The 19,238-nt window shown below is 37.8% G+C and overlaps 2 protein-coding genes across 2 annotated transcripts in view; both read left to right on the forward strand.

Moving 5' to 3' along the window:
- Nucleotides 1–19,238, forward strand: part of marveld2a (MARVEL domain containing 2a) — a 100,041-nt gene that overhangs the window by 60,233 nt on the left and 20,570 nt on the right. The window lies entirely within an intron of this gene.
- rasgrf2a (Ras protein-specific guanine nucleotide-releasing factor 2a) overlaps nucleotides 3,905–19,238 on the forward strand; it is a 53,663-nt gene continuing 38,329 nt past the window's right edge. Inside the window, exon 1 of the mRNA XM_072372402.1 lies at nucleotides 3,905–4,302. Within this exon, the coding sequence (XP_072228503.1) occupies nucleotides 4,024–4,302 (279 nt within the window). The 5' untranslated portion in view covers nucleotides 3,905–4,023. The remainder of the gene's footprint in view (nucleotides 4,303–19,238) is intronic.

The following is a 19,238-nucleotide window of genomic DNA, read 5'->3' on the forward strand; positions in this document are numbered from 1 at the left end:
AGGTCCCAGAGCAACAAGCCCGGCACCAGGACCTGCACCAACCCACCCATACTGTGGCGCGTCCAGGACAACCCAGCCCCACCAGGCACAGGCACAGGCGCACAAAACCACAAAGCGTGTGCATAATCATCAGGTGTGTTATCTGTGCAATGTGAGCAGATGTTTGAGTGTGTTAGACCCATCCTGAACATCCTTTGTCCTGTATAGTGTGTTCTATGAAGGATTTTGTATGAGCTGTAAATTAGGATTCCGAGTCATTCTGAAGGTGTTCAAACATATTTGTGGCCAGAAGCTATGACTAGAACTGATGGATAAATCTGCCTCCCATTTTGAGGATGGAAGAGACATTGTGTCATCTATCTTAGACAATAATTTATATATTTTTGATAGTAGTTTTGGGGTGCAGATGCTTAGAAATTCTGCTACCCTAGTCTGGAGTTGTAAGTCTGGTTGGTGGAGGATATATTTCTTTGTTATTATAGACTTAAGTTGTTGATATTCTAGGAATTTATTGCTGCCTATCTCGTGTTGTGATATGAGCTCATCAAATGAAATAAAATTTCCATTTTGAATTATATGTTCCAGATGTTTGATTCCTTTGATCTTCCACAGAGTAAAGTTTAGCATTTTTTTGTTTTGCAGTATGTCAGGATTGTTCCAGATGGGTGTAAGCTTACATGGGACAAGTGAAGACTTTGTTCTTTTAAGAAATTCTGTATTTATAACAGATGGGGATTAAATAGAATGTTCTCCCAAAAACGTCCCTCTCATTTTGGGAACTGCAACCTATGTGGACCCTAGTAACAGATGCTGTAAAAAAAACTTAAACATGAACTTTAATTTCAAGGGGTTTCAGTTTCTAGCGTGAGACCTCTTGGATCCTCTTAACAGGAACTTTTTAAAGTAAATGCCCCAGTCATTGAACATACATGCTCTTTGACCTGGTGGGAGGAAGCCGGAGTACCCGGAGAGAACCCACGCATACATGGGGAGAACATGCAAACTCCACACAGAAAGGCCCCAGCAGGGAGTTGAACCTGGAACCTTCTTGCTGTGAGGCGACAGTGTTATTTATTCCCTTTTCTTAAATAAACCTTCTTTTTTACAACATTTTTTTAATATAATTGTGTTAATTTTAGCCTCTAAATGCTTCACTTCATGGTGTTGTATCCTTTCAACTGCGATTGTGGTTGTTTTCTGTGCTCCATCTGTTTTTGTACAGCACTTTCAAACGTGCTTCGTGGATTATTCTGACCTGATGTTGGCAGTTCAGATGTCAACTTTCCATCATTTTGAGATCTTGAGGATCATATAGGAAACTTTTAGTTCATGTTACAAACATAAGGTAAGGTTTTCAGACAGCGGATTATTTATTGTGTTTGGGTTTGTTCTCTGGGATCTTTAACTGACATTTCTTGTTCAGTTTATTTGTTTTGTCTTGCTTTTATTTCGTCCATTCCTGTTCTGGGTTTAATTAGAGTTTGTTCTGTATTTTTAATCAGCTTTACTTTCTGTGTTATTTTATACAGCTTGTTCCTTTGCTTCATTCCAGTTACTGTCACTTGCCACCTGGTCTCAGTTTCTCATTGTCACACCTGTTGATCATTAGTCCTTCATCCCAGTTTAGTTTCCCAGCCTGTTTTCATCATCATCCTCTTGGTTCTTGCTCCATATTTGGGTTGCTTTTTGGATTTATTGGTTTTCTACTTTTGAACCTGTAAGTCTTCAATAAACACTGTTAGCTTATTTTTTTTCCATCTGCTGCCTCCTCCACCTTTAACCTTACACTTTGCTCCATCGTAGATCCCGACAGACGATCCCTTTCAAAGTCCAGTAGGAAAGTTAGCACTGATCAGAGTTAACCTGATTAAATTGGTGCTTTAGCTGTTTTGTTGTGTGTGGTGAGGCATTACTTGGTCTGTTGAGATGAAGCAACAACATTTCACTTGTCACGTTCCCATTTCACCATCTTTAAGTTAAAGCACCCTTCCTCGTAGCTAAAGCTTTTTCTTAGCGAGTCAACCAGCAGATGGGGCAGTTAAACCTCTGTTTGTTTTGTGGCGCTGTCACAGGGATGCAGCCTGAATCTGTAACCTCTGTTTAACCAAAGAAGAGACATGCTCACACTGACGTTTTCTTTTAATCAGGCCAGGTAAGATACTCCTTTACTGATGTGTGGTTCGCTGCTGCTGCTGCTTATTTAATCTACTTTAGCAGCTCTTTCTATTTAACAGTGTTGCAGTTCTTCTTTTGAAAGAAAATGAGTTAATGCACTGCGGACAATCTGTACGCAGGTACAAGAAGTCGGCTGTCTAAGCAGCTGCTGCAGGTTTTTTTTAAATTTTTTTTATTAATGTGTTCCAGCAAAAGAAAGGAGACACTCTTCCTACCTCTTACTGCATCTATTGTTCTGGTTAAAAAGGGAAAAATATATATATATATAGAAATACACCTACCCTGGTGCATTCAGGACCTACCTACCTACCTACCTTATACAGAGGGTGCCCATAGCATCAAATAGCTCACTTCACTAAACGAGTAAACTTGGCTCAATCTGTAACGATATTTTTCTTAAAGAGGGAACCCCGGTATTTTTAAACCTAGACAGTTATATGGATCTCAAGGACTCTAAATATCTTCCGAAGGACGCCGACTTTCACCAAACTGCTCTAGGTGAGTAGATGAACGCATTTCATGCCAGAAATAAGGAGTTCCCCTTTAAAACGAGCATTTAAAGTAGCCCAAATATCAAAGTGTAATAAATAACAAGAGAGACGGTATCTGTAGACAATTTAGTTGGAAATCCCAAAACATTTTGTCGAATTTAGTCGCAAAGCTGAAAAGTAAAGTCTAATATAAGAGAATGAAAGTTTTACAACAGGCTCGGATTGAAATCAATAAAGCTGATATTTAAAAAAAATTAAATAATTTGCATTAATTCGTATTGCGACTCTGCATTAAACGTACACCAGGGAGACACAAAATGATCAAATACAGGTCATGAACACAAACCATAAGAGTGAGACACAAAATCACAAACAGGCACCAAAAGAAAATTAAAGAGACCAAAGAAGCACAAAGATTTGATTTAAAAAGTTCCCAACTCACCACAAAGATATTAACAATTAAAGTCAGAAAAGTGTCCTGACAAGATGTCCTTGAGTGATCTTTGACCTACTGTGACCTTTGCTTCTGTACAGGAACCCAAACGTCCCTGAGGGACCTCCCTTAAGGGATAAATAAAGTTAAAACAGATTTGTTCAAAGTGACCCAAAAAGGCAGAGAATGGACACAAATATGTAAAACTTGCACAAATGAGAGACAAAACGTCTGCAGGGTGAAACACAACTGCTGACCAGATGGTTTCCACAACAGAAACAGCTGCAGGTGACCTGGCAGGACAAATGATTTGAGAACCGTTTAACCTCAGAGATGGTCTGAGAGCTCCAAAGCATCATAATGACGTCTCAGAGGAGTAAAATCACACCAGGAACTGTTTTCATCATGACAAACATCAGCTGCCAGCTCTCAAACCCGTTCGTCTGTTTAATTAACGCATTTAAATTGTAGAATTTCAGCGCGTGCACCTGCGCACTCGGAACTTTCAGGCTCCAGGAGCAGCGACCTGTCTCTTTAAGTTGGTGTCAAAGCCGATTACCGCTGATCTCCGCCGTGATTCTGTTTTCACCTTCTGTTCCCGGGCTCTATTTTCTGTTTTTGCGCAGCTCCGACGCGCTTTGTCCTTTTTTTTTTCTTAAAGACCGTTTTTATCTTTGAATTTCCGCGCTGAAAGAGAAAGTGGCTCAGCTAGCTCTGGAAGCACAGAGGGACGTGCGCTGTGCCGCGGACGCTCCAACTTTTATACCATGTTAAACCTGGATTACCTTTCCCAGCACAAGGAGATATTACCCGCCTTCTCATTGGTGTCCATCGGCTAGAAATAACTTCATATGCAGCATATCTGAAGCAGCGGTGCGATGTGATGGTTTATGTTTGAACTTTAAATAAAAGACTGAATATAAAATGCAGAAGAGCGTGCGGTACAACGAAGGCCACGCGCTGCATCTGTCCGTGGTGGCACGCAAAGAGGGCTCCAAGCGCGGCTTCCTGAGCAAGAAGACCACGGAGAACAGCCGCTGGACCGAGAAGTACTTCGCCCTTTACCAGAACGTGCTCTTCTACTTCGAGAACGACCAAAGCACGAGACCCTCCGGTATATACCTGCTGGAGGGATGCACGTGCGAGCGTGCACCGGCGCCCAAGGTGTCCGCCATCAGCAAGGAGCAGTCGGAGAAACAGCAGGTGCGTCCCGGTTCACGTTCTTCTGGAAGAGGAGCAGGAAGGGGAAACGCTTTAGATCCATTTTGATTTCAGTCTGAGAACGTAACCTGCGTTTAAAAACACAAATGTAACCTTTTCACGGTCAAAATGCGTTAAATATTTATTTAGTCGTTTAACTCCCAAAGAGACAGAGACAAACATCAAATTCTTCATTCTAAAAACAGTAAAAATTCCCACTTTCTTTCTCCTTTCTACAGCTTACTGCGAGATATCCAACCACACATACATGACATTCTTATTTGAAACACAATTAAAAGTTTATTTTACGGAGAATTGACGAAACTGAGGCTTCCAGGAGTCCAAAATGCAGGAAAAATATCAAATATCCATGGTAATTATGGCTCAGAATATAATTACTGGACACTTTAAGTGCATTAAAGTTCATCCGCCACTACTACACAAGCAGGGGAATTTAAATATTTGAATTTAAATATTTGAGCTATAACATAGTATATTTACACGTTAACTGGTTTGTTTGCTAAGCAGTTTTAAGTCAAATATTTTCTGTGTAAATATCTAAAATATTCAGTGTGACTTATTTCTCTAATTAAAATGTCACAAACATGTCTGTGGCACAGCTGTGGGGTGTAAAGTTACATTCCTTTGGACATTTTTACACATGCAGGCATAAGATTAGCATGATTACATAATCCTTGATTTATCAAACGAGATCAGGAGCAGTCTCTACATCGAAGCTTTCTAAATAAGAATTTTACATTTAAGGTGCATGAAACAACAGATGTGCGTTTATTTGTTTGCTCCTTAAAGTTGCTGTCCTTGTATAAATCCTTGTAACGAACGTAGTACACAGGCACGCACGATGGAGTGAACGGCTTATGTGAATGTGTGAGTTTTGAAAAAAGACACTTTATATTTCTGGTTTTAGATTAAGATAAAGTTTGAATGTGATCAACGTTATTATTCGAAGACTGATAACTTTTAATGACATTCCAGCATTTGAGAATGCTACTTTTTATTTTTACCCTTCTGCTGGTGAATACGCTGTAGAGATCCTGATACATGTAGAGGTGTAGAAGCAGGTTTAGTTTCCTCTTATGGATTCCCTCTCTAGAAGCAAAGCTTTCTGATAAACAGAAAAAATGTAAGATTTAGAAGAGGATCTTGTTTTGAATAGTGGACTATACTTCTGCAGATTGTTTAACAGATGAGTTTGATTAAAATTCTTTGACACAACCGGCTTCTGAGAATGTGAGGGTTTGTTGCCTCTGTTCTGTTATAGAGCTTTCTAAATGCATTATCATTAGACTTCAGAGCAGGTGTTGGAGGATGTCACATTGGACTTGGTTTTGTGACATTTTAGATGCATTCATTAACGGTGAACAAATGGCGGTTAGCTGCTGCTGACATTTTGAAAAGCAGCAACCTGGGAAGGGTTTTTATAGTTAAGTTTTCAGTTCTGCAGCTGATTTGACTGTTTCCTGTAACTGAAACTGATGAATACAAACGTAAAACTGCTGATTGATTGGTTAGTATCCGCTGGCGACGCTGTCAGATACTCAACTAGCGTTCACTTCTTAAAGCTCAACATATATTGTGGCTGTAGCCTCTAAAACTTGAAGATTTTCTGCTTTTCTACGTCATCTATGATCGTAAAACTGACATCTGGGTTTTGGACTGCTGGTGCATCAAAACTACAAATATGAAAATATGATTTTGGGCTTTTGGAACTTTTGGTCAAACAATCATTGGCTTTGTGAAGAAAATGATCAGTAGATGACTAGATAATAAAGACAACTGTTGGAGGACTGAACAGAGTCTTGTAATGCGGCTTTCATCAGATTATGATGGACAGTTTTTCACATTTGCTGCACTTTCAAGCACATTCTCAAACTTAAAGTTGCTTTTTCATCTGGTATGAAAACTATTTCTGGCACAAGTAGAGCTGTAAATTATTATTATTTCCAGTCAGTGATGTTCTCGTTTGTGAAATATCAGAGTCTGGAGGAAATAAGAACAGCCCATCACATTCTCCCACAGGCCAAATCTCAAGTTTTGTCCAAACAAGTCAGAGACCATGAAATGTTCTGTTTGTTATCAAAGCTGAAGAGACTCAAAGGTAGGGCTTGCAATTTATTAAAGTAATTAATCGCGATTAATCACAAATGTTCCAAATGCACCTTAAAGGGATCTTATTTAATACTCATATCAATACAGGAGGAGACAAATATGTTGGAGTTATGCAAATTTATAGTATTATTCTTAACTATTTTTAAAACAATCTAAAAGAAATTTTCCTGATAAATTCTCTCCAGAACATTCATTCTCAATTAAAAAAATATGCTGAAAGCTTTTCACGACAAACTGAAGCTCAACAAGCAACAACAGAAGATAACGTTAACCTGAATATGACACTTTCACACTTTAAGAGAATAATCTTACACATTGTAACTGTGTCTAACCTGCCACAAGTGGAGTTTTCCAGGTGTCTCAGTTACAAACTACTTGGCGTGGTCTGACTTTTACGAAAGGGAGTGGGAATCTCTGCATCAGCCACGTCTTTTTCTAATTGATAACTCACGCTACATCGACAGTAACAGCAGATAACTTTGATCTTTCCGAGAGAACCATCTGGCAGGGGTTTGAAGATGAATTTACAGTTAACTGCGAGCAGATTATGAGTTGAAGAGATGTCCAGGATATAGAGCAGGAAAAAAAATGGAGCTTGCTGCAGGAAAAACTGCTCTGCTTTAAGACTATACGGGCAGACAGAGACTGCAGACAGAGTGGTAACAGTAAAGGAGGATTACAGAGCTTGTTAACAACAGATGGTGCAAAACCTGGACATGTCTCTGAGAAGGAGTGTCTCTGCACCCCAAATATTGAACTGTTGACTGTGAGTTTCTGTGCATGTTGTCTACTGAGAGAGTTCACCTGTGTTACCTGCTGATCAGAAGTCAATGTTTGCCCTAAAACCAAGAGTAAAATTTCTTAGACAACTCTGAAGCAAAGTACCTTGCTCTTAAAAGGAATGACGAATAGCTCGAACTTACCAGCGGGATAACATCAGGTTTTACAGCTCACACAGGCATGCACTGCCTAAAAGGCAACCCTGGTAGTCGAAATCAATAGTTGCGATCGAGAGTTTGAGAATTCTGGACAACCCGAGTTCTTTCTGGATCATTCTGAAACAGGTGTATTCCTCTTTTGAGCTTTGGGTGATGACTAAGGTTAGAATTCATCATTTTAACATTATAGATAAGCCAGAAAACATGGAAAGCATTCCATGGGACCTTTAATCTCTATTCAGTCATTGGATTATTAACGGCACACTGACCAGAAGGGGTGAATCGAGTTGATGCTTTTTGAGGTGGAGTCCAGAGATGTTTTGGAGTCAGCCCTTTGTGGTTGTCGGTGGACTTTAAGGCATTTTCTTATTGGCTTCATGCCTAAAATCATCCTGTGGCTACATCTCAATTTATAGTCATTTATAATGTGTCTGTTCTGTGAGCCCGATGTCACAATCAGATGCAACAGAAAAAAGTTTAAACTTGTTAACTTCGAAGGATTTTCTTCAGTAACTGGGTCATGATTTCTGGACAGAGATATTCCCCTTGAGCTCTTGGGATGTGCAGAAAGCCAAAAAAATTATAAATATGACTGAGATCTCTGTTTGATTGTTTTGATGTAAATTACCCAATTTGAAAGCAATCTTAATGAACAAAAATGACGATGGATTAGAACTGAAATGTGTTTATTATTACGTTTTCTGCACAAAGGCACGAAGGGTTAGTTACTCATACATTTTTAATCATACCAGCAGATAGGGATAGTTTGAAGGAGTTGAGTTGCCTTCTCCAGTGTGGACAGTTTAACACTATTAATAGAATAATTCTGATCAGCGAGAGCTAATTTTAAATGACCCATATTACCTTTTTGCTGCTGTGTGGTGTGACGATGCTTCATCCACGCAGCAGCTGTATCATGTAGAGTTTATTTCAGGAAAATCCACCTCTGATCACATTTAACTTGACCCCCTGTGGATTCAGAGCATTTTAGCTTTTAGGAAACAAAGTGGATTTTATTAGTTAATCTCCTGGTTATTCTGTCATGCTTTGTTTGGCATTCCTCACATCGTACCTGTGACTGTCGCGCTCTGAAGTGCAATATCCTCGTTTTGCCTCAGTTTATTGAATGATTAATCTGATCAAATGTTCAGATTTTGCTGAAGCGGTAAGCAAACTGATGATTTCGGTTGCTGAATTTTGAATACATTTACAGATGGAGTTGCAGTGGACTGTTTGAGCGTCAAGCTGCTTTAAACTTATTTTTCATTTTATTTGACAGGTTTTATATTTTGTTTTAATACTAATCACCTGGATTGATAATTTAACCAAATGCAAGAAGGATTTCCATCATTATTTAAGTCATTCTGCCGTCACACACACATTCGTACTTTATTTACATTTTTATCTTTGTCTCGCTGTTTATTTGCTTACGTTTGTGGCAGAGAGGGTTGCTGTGGTGTGGCTTGGCGTGGAGGTACGACCCGGATGCAGATATCCAAAACACAAACTTGATTATTTCAAAAGTAATACAACACAAAGCGGGGCTGAGCTGGAATACAAAAAGTATGACTATAAAAAATACTTGACTATGACAAAACAAAAATCTGACTATGACTAAACAAAAAAACCACATGGGACCAAACCACAGATCAAACCTGACGTGACATGAATAGCTGACTTTAGTGATGGTGAGGATCTGGCAGAGTGCAAGGGAGAACCTGCAAACTAAATACTGAAGGGAGGTGATTAGTGATGGAGTGCAGCTGAGGGGGAAAGCACAGGTGAAGTGAGTGAAGCTGACGACCAAGAGTGACTGAGGGGAAAACATGGTAAAACTTAATGACTAAACCAAGAACCTGAACACAAAAAAAACCCACAGTCATGACAGTTTGTTGTTGCTGCACCAAAAAATAAAGGAAATTCCTTTTATTTGCCTAATTAGCAGCAATGATTGTTCTGTTAAACCATTACTGAGTTAATGACTCTTCAATGCTTACTTGGCCGAACAAATTCCCTTTTAAATAAATCTTTTCAGTCTATTGTTTCCCAACTGTGGTCCTCCAGGAACAAATTAATTAAAATAAATGGTTCTTCATCAGCCTTGTGCAGAGCTTAAAGAGCTGAAGTACTGACCCATTTGTTTGAATTAGGTGTGTTGGAGAAGGAAAACATAAAAGGCAGGTGCCTTGAGGACCAGGGTTGGGGAAATGCTGGTCTATGCAATGCAATTCAATTCAGTTTTATTTCTAAAGCACAAAATCACAACAAATGTCAAAAATACATACCAATTCAAGACAATTAAGGGTTCAGTTCATTGTAATAAAATCATAATCAAAACAAATCCATTTAATTAAATCCCAAATTAGTCTAATTCATACAGAATCAATTCAAAAACAATTTCGTAGCAAAGGAATCCAACAGATTTCCTTGAAACTTCTCTTTGATTCAATCCCTCGTCCTGGGCGTGCACAAGGCGACTGTGGAGAGAAAAAAACTATCTTTTAACAAGAAGAAACCTCCATCAGAACCAGGAAGGGTGACCATTTGCCTCGACCAGCTGGGTGTTGAGAGGACAGGAAAGAGGGGACAACAAGCACCAAAACACCAGGCCAGGGATACCTGCTGAGAAAGAGAAGCACAACTAATGACAACAATTATATCATATGTACATGGAGAGTAAAGAGAGCAGAGGAAGTAGAGGTCCATCATGGGAGGTCCCCCAGTAGACAAGGCCTATAGCAGCTTAACTATGGGATGTTTCAGGGTCACCTGAGCAATCCCTAACTATAAGCTTTATCAAAAAAAGTTTTAAGCCTGATCTTAAAGGTAGAGAGGGTGTCTGCTTCCTGAAGCCAAACTGGTAGCTGGTTCCACAGAGAGGGGCCTGATAACTGAAGGCTCTGCCTCCCATTCTACTTTTAAAAACTCTGAGAACCACAAGTAAACCTGCAGTCTGAGAGCAAAGTCCTGTGTTGGGAAAGTATTGCACGAACCAGAAGACACTGATGTTAGGCTGAAACATCTGTGCATCTGTGATATAAAGAAATAGCAAACACAGGATCTGTTCTGTGCTGATACTGTACTAAAATATTAGAAATAATCCTTATCTTTATCATTTCTTTATCTGGCAACATGCTGACCAAACCAGAGCTTCTTTAGAGGTCATGGAAGGGATTTGTAGTTTGTTTTAACACTTAAGACCAAAGAGCGACATGACATTCAGTCAGTCCTCTGTTTACAGACTAAGTGTCTAATTCTGTTTTCCTGACACTCTGCCTGCTGAAGATGGTCAAAGAGGACATGGCTTGTAATCTTCCTCCCTTGCAGTGTGACATTCTGGCATTAGAGCCACAGGGGGCCACCTGCCTCTACTGTAGTTACAGTTTAGCTCAGCCACTGACATTCAGCTGGGAGAAGCCACATTCAATATCACTTTTTGTGCATCCTTTTTGTTTTACTGTGTCTTAAGCCAAATCATCTGTTGCTTTTGGATACAAAGCCTCATTAAAATAACAGACCATTTAAACCTGAGAGGGTGGAAAGCCAAAATGTCAAAGAGTTTAGTTTCAAATAAATGCAAAAAGGCTCTCTGGATTATAGCAATAATATAACGATACAGTTATGAGTCAATATAATATCTAAATGAATGTTAGCTGTCATTTGTGATAGTCAATCAATAAGAGTTGGTGTTGGGTTATATTAGAGTATTGAATTTTATTTAGACTGAATGACTTTAGCTTAAAACGTGGTTCCTGCGTATATTTTACCCATGAGGATTTAAATAGTTTTGGTTATTATTTAACAAACATAAAAACAGAAAACACAGAGGGAACAAGCTCATAAGGCCAATGAAACTTAACATTTTGTGAACTGGTCTTTAAGATAATGCGTCATTTTAATGCCAGTTAGAAATAACCAGACAACTAATCTGTTATTGAGCCTGGTATTCATATTTTTCAAACTCCGTCTCTCAGAGTTTAAGCCACTTTTTAAACACGGTCTGTGTCGACTCGTAGAAACTTTGCTTCAATGAACTCAGGTGGAATTAGAGAATTACCAGCTGATATTCATAATAATCGACATAATAAGTAGTTGCAGCTCAGTGTGACTTATGGAAATACAGAAAATCCTCCGTCTGATGATGCATCTTCCAACCCAGACCTCATAAAAGTAACGAGCTTTAAGACACAAACGGCCGTTGTTTGATCTTGGCATAATGAACTCAGCGGTGTGATTTGACACCCGGCTGAATGCAACAGAGGTTTGTGATGAGGCTACATTAAAGTCAGACAAAACATCAAAGGACATCAAAGCTCTGATAACTCGGCTCAGATGATGTCCACTCTTTGCAGATACTCGGATAAACGTATTTATACAGTCACCTGTGGCTTCTTGTTTAGCTGTGATCATATCAAAGAGATAAAGTTAAAAAAACAAAGGAAACCAAGGAGAGTTTTTATTTAAAATTTGATATGAATTAATATGGAAAGAAGTCAGACATGGAAATTTATCAGAAATGAACAACAGGTGTGGGTAGTTTTAGACAGCTGATGACACATTTCACACTATAGAAGAGATCCCACTCCCTCTTATAAAAGGCATCGTTTGCAATGTGTTTGCAGTTTATTTTGGATTATTGCAAGAATAAATATAAAAATATAAAACATTTGCAGAAACCAAGCATATATAGTTGCTCCTATGTTGATAAGAATATTAAAAAATATGTCTTTAAGGTGCATTTAGAACATCTGTTCAAAGTATGAATGAGCTTAACTGTGGACTATCATGATGCAGTTAGACATTTGATCCATTTACAGCCCCAATATTTTTGAGAACCGCTGCAATCAAATAGTTTGACGTTGGTGAGACTCATGGGCAGCTAAATGCTCCATGTTTACCAGTTAGTTTCTAACTTGTTTCTTTGGTTATTAGGTAGTTGAGAGTACAGTCGAGATAAAACAATAGAAGAAAAGTAATGCGCTGAAAGAGGCCAAAATGTGCTTTATAGTCCTAAATGAATCACAATTAACTCCTTTTTTTTAAATGTAAATATTAAAAGTTTTAAAAAATTTCTGCCTGTTCTGGATTTGATTTCTTCTCCACGCCCACTGTTGCTTTATTCTAATGTTGCTGCCCACTATAGGATACTCGCCCATCTGCCACCTGACTGACATTTCCATGGTGATGAAGGTTGATAGTTGAAGTGGTTTAAGCTTTGTGGCACTTCAAGTAAAGTTGGGTGAAGCACGAAGGTATAAAAATGGAAAGCAGTGTTTGCTGTTTCAGTTAAAATTCAGGATCTAATGTGTTGAAATCACATTAATGTCTAGTATTTGCTTTGAACACAGCGTGCTGTCTGTGTGTTTGTGAGTTTGTGTCTGACATGTGGCGCTGCTCTAGGATGCTGCTGTGCTTAACTAAGAATAGCATCTTTACGGGTCCTTTTGCCTGCAGTCATTTTCTGAATATCAAGTCAAACACAAGCACACCTCACAAAGTAACTCAGCTACACACTGCTTCTATATGTAGCTCACCTTTTACTGTACTGTGAGGGATCTTTCTGAGTGCAATAGATCTGTAAGCAAATAATGAGCCTAATTGTACTAATTTCTCTTTTTCCACTCTGGAAGTCAGCTGTGATGGCTCAGATGTGGAAACGTCAAAAAGCAGTGTGCAGATTTTAAACTGTGGAGATGCTTTTTCTTGCCCTTTGTGCTAGTTGATGCATCAGCATTGTTCTGGAATTGTTCTGCTCGACGTTTCTTTGTTAGAAACTGAATATACACACGTGGACAAAATTGTTGGTACCCCTCAGTTAAAGAAGGAAAAACCCACAATTCTCACTGAAAGCACTTGAAACCTACAAAAGTAACAATAAATAAAAATTCAATGAAAATTAAATAATCAAAATCAGCCATTACTTTTGAAATGTTGATTAACATATTTTTTTAAAAAATGAGACCAAACTGGAGCTTTTTGGTAAGGCACATCTACTCTATGTTCATAGACTCAAAAACCAAGCATACGAAGAAAAGAACAGCAATGTTTTGGGGCTGCTTTGCTGCACAGGGTGTCTTGAATGTGTGCAAGGTAAAATGAAATCTGACGACTATCAAGGCATTCTGGAGAGAAATGTGCTGCCTAGTGTCAGAAAGCTTGGTCTCAGTCGCAGGTCATGGGTCTTCCAACAGGACAACGATCCAAAACACACAGCCAAAAACACCCAAGAATGGCTGAGAGAAAAGCGTTAGACTATTCTAAAGTGGCCTTCCATGAGCCCAGATCTGAATCCCATTGAACATCTGTGGAAGGAGCTGAAACATGACATTTGGAGAAGACACCCATCAAACCTGAGACAACTGGAGCAGTTTGCTCATGAGGAGTGGGCCAAAATACCTGTTGACAGCTGCAGAACGCTCATTGACAAATACAGAAATCGTTTAATTGCAGTGATTGCCTCAAAAGGTGTGCAACAAAATATTAAGTTATGGGTACCATCATTTTTGTCCAGTCCTATTTCATTAGTTTTTTTTTTTTAATAATTATGTTAATCAACATTTCAAACGTAATGGCTGATTTTGATTATTTAATTTTCAATGAATTTTTATTTATTGTTACTTTTGTAGGTTTCAAGTGCTTTCAGTGAGAATTGTGGGTTTTTCCTTCTTTAACTGAGGGGTACCAACAATTTTGTCCACGTGTGTAACTGCTTGGCATGGTCTGCGCTCAAGTTAGGTTAAAGATTAATGCTGTCAAGAAGATTCATGAAATGCATCCGGAGTTTAAAATGGACAAGGAATAAAAGGCAGTGGGCGTCCCATGTGCTGAATCTATCATGTGGTTCATCTGCAGTAGAAAACTAGTTGAATTCAGTTCAGCTTTATTTATAAAGCACCAAATCCCAACAAATATCATCTCATGTCTTTTCAAATATGTGGTCAAATTCATTGTTAAACAATCAAATTAATTTATTCCTTGTTTTAAAGTAAGAACAACATTTTGTTGCACACATTTAAAGTTCCAGTTTCTAGATTTTATGGCCATATGTTGACAGAAAAGCAATATGATAATTTTCAAATAAGAATAGTTTATGTTTTTATTACCTTTGAATGAACAATCGATATCAGATGACCAACAGTTGCTTATTTTACTCTAAAAGCTTTATAATATTGTTCAGGATTATTGGTGCCTTTTTTTTCTTGCATTGTAAACTTTTACCTGTAATTTGTGGATGCAGTGATGAATTTTGTCCCCTGTTAGTGGTTTTCAGAAGTATTTGTGAGCCCATTCTGTGATGTGCGCTACAGAATCGTAGTGCCTGTAGATCACTATCATTAATGCTTTTCTGTCTTGTCCCCTATTTAGATATTTTATCGTCCCCTTACAGCACATATATCACTCATATTTATATCAACAGAAACTTTACTGAACTATCACCAGATTTATGGTCGAAACTCCATGCAAAAGTGTCTGTGATGTTACTTATATGTTACTGAATAGACATTCATATTACCATAATATGAACATATTGTTGCATTAGCTTTTTGTTGTAGCTGTTTAACGTCTTGACATCCCTTCAAAGTCTAAATGCAGGATAGTTAAGAAGACTAAAATAAATTCTGCATGTCCTGTGGGTCATTTCTTTTTGTTGTGACACTTAATCTGTGCATAAAATACTGATGAACTGATTATTATGACTGGAACTAGAGATCCTGATTGCAGGCAAAGTCAGCTTAAAGCTCCCTCTCTGTCTGTCTGTCTCACTCATTGTTATCCTCCAGTTTAAAGCAGGCTCGTAGCCGGGGAAGCCACATTAGCAATGCAAGGAGTAGTGCAAGCCTTGATGGTTATGTAAACCCATCCCTCCCCCCTAACACACACAAACAAGCCCTTAAGCCTCTCTGGTTTGTAGCCCGCACACGCTAGCTAGTGTCTTTCACCCGCTTATTGTTACATCATTACTATACAGGCCTGCTGTCTCTCTGGGGCAGCCTCTAAGCAACTATATTCTATGGGAATAAAACATAAATGGGCAAAAAGGTACTGCCAGTGATGTAATTGAATTTTTATGAAGAAAAAAAGGTCTTTCTTTTATATTTTCTTTTTTATATTTAAGATTAACACAATGAAATCAAATATAGTTTGCAAAAAAAAAACAACTTGGTGCGTTGGTGGTTGTTTTTCATATTAATTTTATTTTGCTTCACCATCAAACCAAAATCTGAAGAAATTTATGGCATAAACGACGACAGAAAAGCTTAAGATTGTCACATTTTAAAAGCAAAAACAGCAAATGTTGACTAGATTATTACATTTAAAGCTTATAGCTTATTAATTTGATAATGAGAACATTTTAATTCCTTTTTTTTAACTTTTAAGGTGTATTTTGAGTGTTTCCGTCTGATATATTTTTTTTGAGGATTTTACCCATTTTTCAGTAATTATGGGTGGACATTCACACCTTCTTGCAGCCGAACACCACCTCTCCCGCTTTTGATGATGTATGGTATGGCATTCTTACCTTTTCTGGTCTTACCCGCTTTTTGAGGATTTTATTTTCCTGTGTACATATAAAACAATAAATTTGTGCGATACCTTAGATATTTTGTTTTGCTTGGAAATTTTCAAAATATTGAAACAATTTTTGAGTACCGTATACTCATTTCTGTCACTCTGAAATCACTGCTATTGCTGTGTCTGTCAAAATTTCTATTCATATATGTATAACAGTTAAGTCGAGCATCAGTTAAAGTTCGACTAGGTGATTTAGCCAACTTCTTTGCCCCAGTATACGTGCACGGGAGGGAAATCGAGTTACTTCCTTTGTTTAGCCACTAAAGGTTCCATTGTGATATGGTGGATCATCGTACACATAAGTTTTGCTGAATTCACTGTACATACGGTGGGTTTAAGTTCCTTTAATGGTGATTTTGTCAGATGAGGCTATAAAATCAGGATTTTAGTATAGCAGGGCGACAGTCTGGAAATGCTTTAAGTGACCACCAGTTGTCACATAATGACAGTTAATGGGCTGATTTTCAGTCCCAGTTTCCGACAAAAGAAACACAAAAATGTGAGAATGAGAGCAGCTTTATTGGGAATTCTGTAGTATTAATATACATGTTACTGTTCTTATAAAAAGATGCAACTTTGAGGCATTTACAGAGCACCTGGGTCCATATAAGTCCAGTTGAGTGTTTATATGCAGGAGTGATTCAACCCTCAACCAGATTTTTTCTTATGTCATGAAAATTGTCCAGTGATGAATATTTAAAGGAGCTTTCATCTTGTTGTGTGGACTTTGTGTGATATGAAGTTTTAAGATTTTAGAAGTTGCTAGGTGGCAGGTACTTCAACTGGTTCAGGGGGTACCCGTGTGCAGAGGTTATTGGTCCTAATAAAGGCCACTGGTGCCCAAGACTCTTTAAAAATCTTTAGAAAAGTAAAATTCTTTGAATTAGCACTGCAGATTCTTCAGATGGACAGCTACAATTTGGTAGCCGATTAAGCTAACATTAGCTCCGTTAGCTAGAAACAGTTTTCTGATTTATTTTCAAGCTACCTTGCTTTAAAACTCAAAACAGCCTTAACATATGCTTGTGCTTGGATTGATGATAGAATTAAATAAATAGATAAATAAGTACTTTAACAGTATTGCATTGTAGCGCTAGCTTGTTGTAGCCTTACAATATATAGGTTTCAAGCATAACTTTGTTTGGCTATTATACTTTTTTGGGTGTTTCTATTTTTAAACGGTGTGTTTCACTTTGAAAGCAATAAGAAAAGGGCAACTGATGTAAACCTAGACTCCAATAGTACCTATGACTTACCTATGACTTATGTGAAGATGCATCAGGCCATGTTGTATACTGGGATGTAGCGCCACCTTATGAGGAATGGCCCATTTTACTTTCATTGAAGACCGTTGTTGCCAGGCTAGATTTAATTTTTTTTTTTGGCTAATTTTCTGAGATAAACTAATTGTAATACTTCGAAATACATTCAGCAGTATGTCAGTTTTATGGAGCCATATGTAGTGGATTTTATGAGTCACTATACTGATAATAAAGATGTGTTTTAATATTGAAATGCTTAAGGTGTGTCTTTTTTTTTTTAAACAGTGGACATATATGTTTAATATTTGGTTATCTGGATTAGAAATGGACTGAGATGATTTCAGAGGCTGATCCTACAGTTTGAACGCAGAGACGTTATAAACACTGATCTGTACATATACAAGAGCCTCAGATCAAGTGTGAATACAATATGGCATCCCTAAAAAAAGTAAAAAAAAACATTCTTTATTTCCCCAAAATTAAAGTGTTTGCTTTTTGTTTGTCTTACACAATATGTATACAATATGAAAGCCCACAAAAATTGATGAAATGCAAAACCATGATCTGAGGCAACACTAATTTTTCCTGTTAGCTTGTAGGCTAAATAGCTTAGCCTGATATAAATTTTCAGCTTATTTTTAAGTGCACAAACATTTAACTTGTTTGCTTTTATCTTTGAGTGTTGGAAGTTTTACACAACTGTAGCATGTTTAAAAAATTTATGGTTTATGGATTCAGTGTCACAAAGTTGACACAGAAACGCGTAGATATGTGGTTATTAGGTTGTTTTTGGATTTGTTCTAGTTCATGCATTTTTTTTTTACGATGAAAAGACAGCTGGCATGCATTCATGCATAAACACATGAAAATCAAAAGTCTGCATCTTCAGAAGATTTACAGTATGTATACAAGTACTTTCTAAATTATGTAGCACCCTGATTAAAAATGTCAATGTGCCCCTGAACAGGATTACAGTAGATTGAAAATGGAAAATACAGCATGCTGATTAAAATCAATGATGCCTCTTTCTTTAATACAAGAGCAGTCACAGCTGGTTTTGTTGTGTTAAAGTATAAAACAATGATAGAAATGCAGAAAGCTGCATTAGATCCAGTTACTGTCAATTGTTCTCAGTTTTATAATATTTGTGACTGACCAGCTGCCTTACCATAGGAGATAATTATATTTCACAAAACTAATTTAGCTCCAGTAGTTTCCCCTTGAGGCTACATTTCAGCACAAATAGACTTGCTAATAAACTGCACATGCTGCTGATTGTTTATTTTGGTACAAAAGTGTGTGAACATGTGTAGTTTGTAGAGTATTTAGTAATTTAGTTAATTACTGGGCCTAGTAGGTTGATGTATCCCAAGCTTTATATGTTAGTTTTAATCTTTTATTGACCAATTTTTGCAAGTTTTGTGAACAAACATCTGTGTCTTCATGAGTTACAGTTTAGTATAAATTTGATTACAAGGGCCTAAGATAGGCAATTTCAGTTAACCCTCAGATTGATGCTTCTTCTTTCGTAATAGAGTGTGTAACATCAACTGGGATGTACACTGGCTCCTCAGCACCAAACAGCTGACAAACGGAACATTTTGTAGCTTAGAAATCCAGGTGTTTTCCTCAGGAGAGGAATTATCATCAGAGCTCATGATGTTTCACTTGTATTGGCTAAACATGATCAATACTCAAAAGTCTGTCTTCTTCCTGAACATTTAGCAATAGATCTGGGTATTGCTACTGATGTCCTGAATCGATTTAATTCCAATTTTGAAAGTTGCAATTCTGTTTTTCGATTTTATTCGGTATCAATTTAAATAATTCAGCCTTTCTGTAGCCATCACTGTTTATTACAGCGGGCGGGGCTTAATGATGGCTTAATGATGGCTTAATGCAGCCCAAGTTGGACAGCTAATGAATCCTACGCTTTGATTAATCAGATTGGTAAAAATCTGTGATAACGAGGCATGCTGCTATTTTTCCTTCAGGTGGACAATTATAATTTGAATGCAGATTCCAGTTTGTACTG

Source organism: Leuresthes tenuis, unplaced genomic scaffold (assembly GCF_036924035.1).
Source record: "Leuresthes tenuis unplaced genomic scaffold, fLeuTen1.0.hap1 SCAF_19, whole genome shotgun sequence".
Lineage (NCBI taxonomy): Eukaryota > Metazoa > Chordata > Actinopteri > Atheriniformes > Atherinopsidae > Leuresthes > Leuresthes tenuis.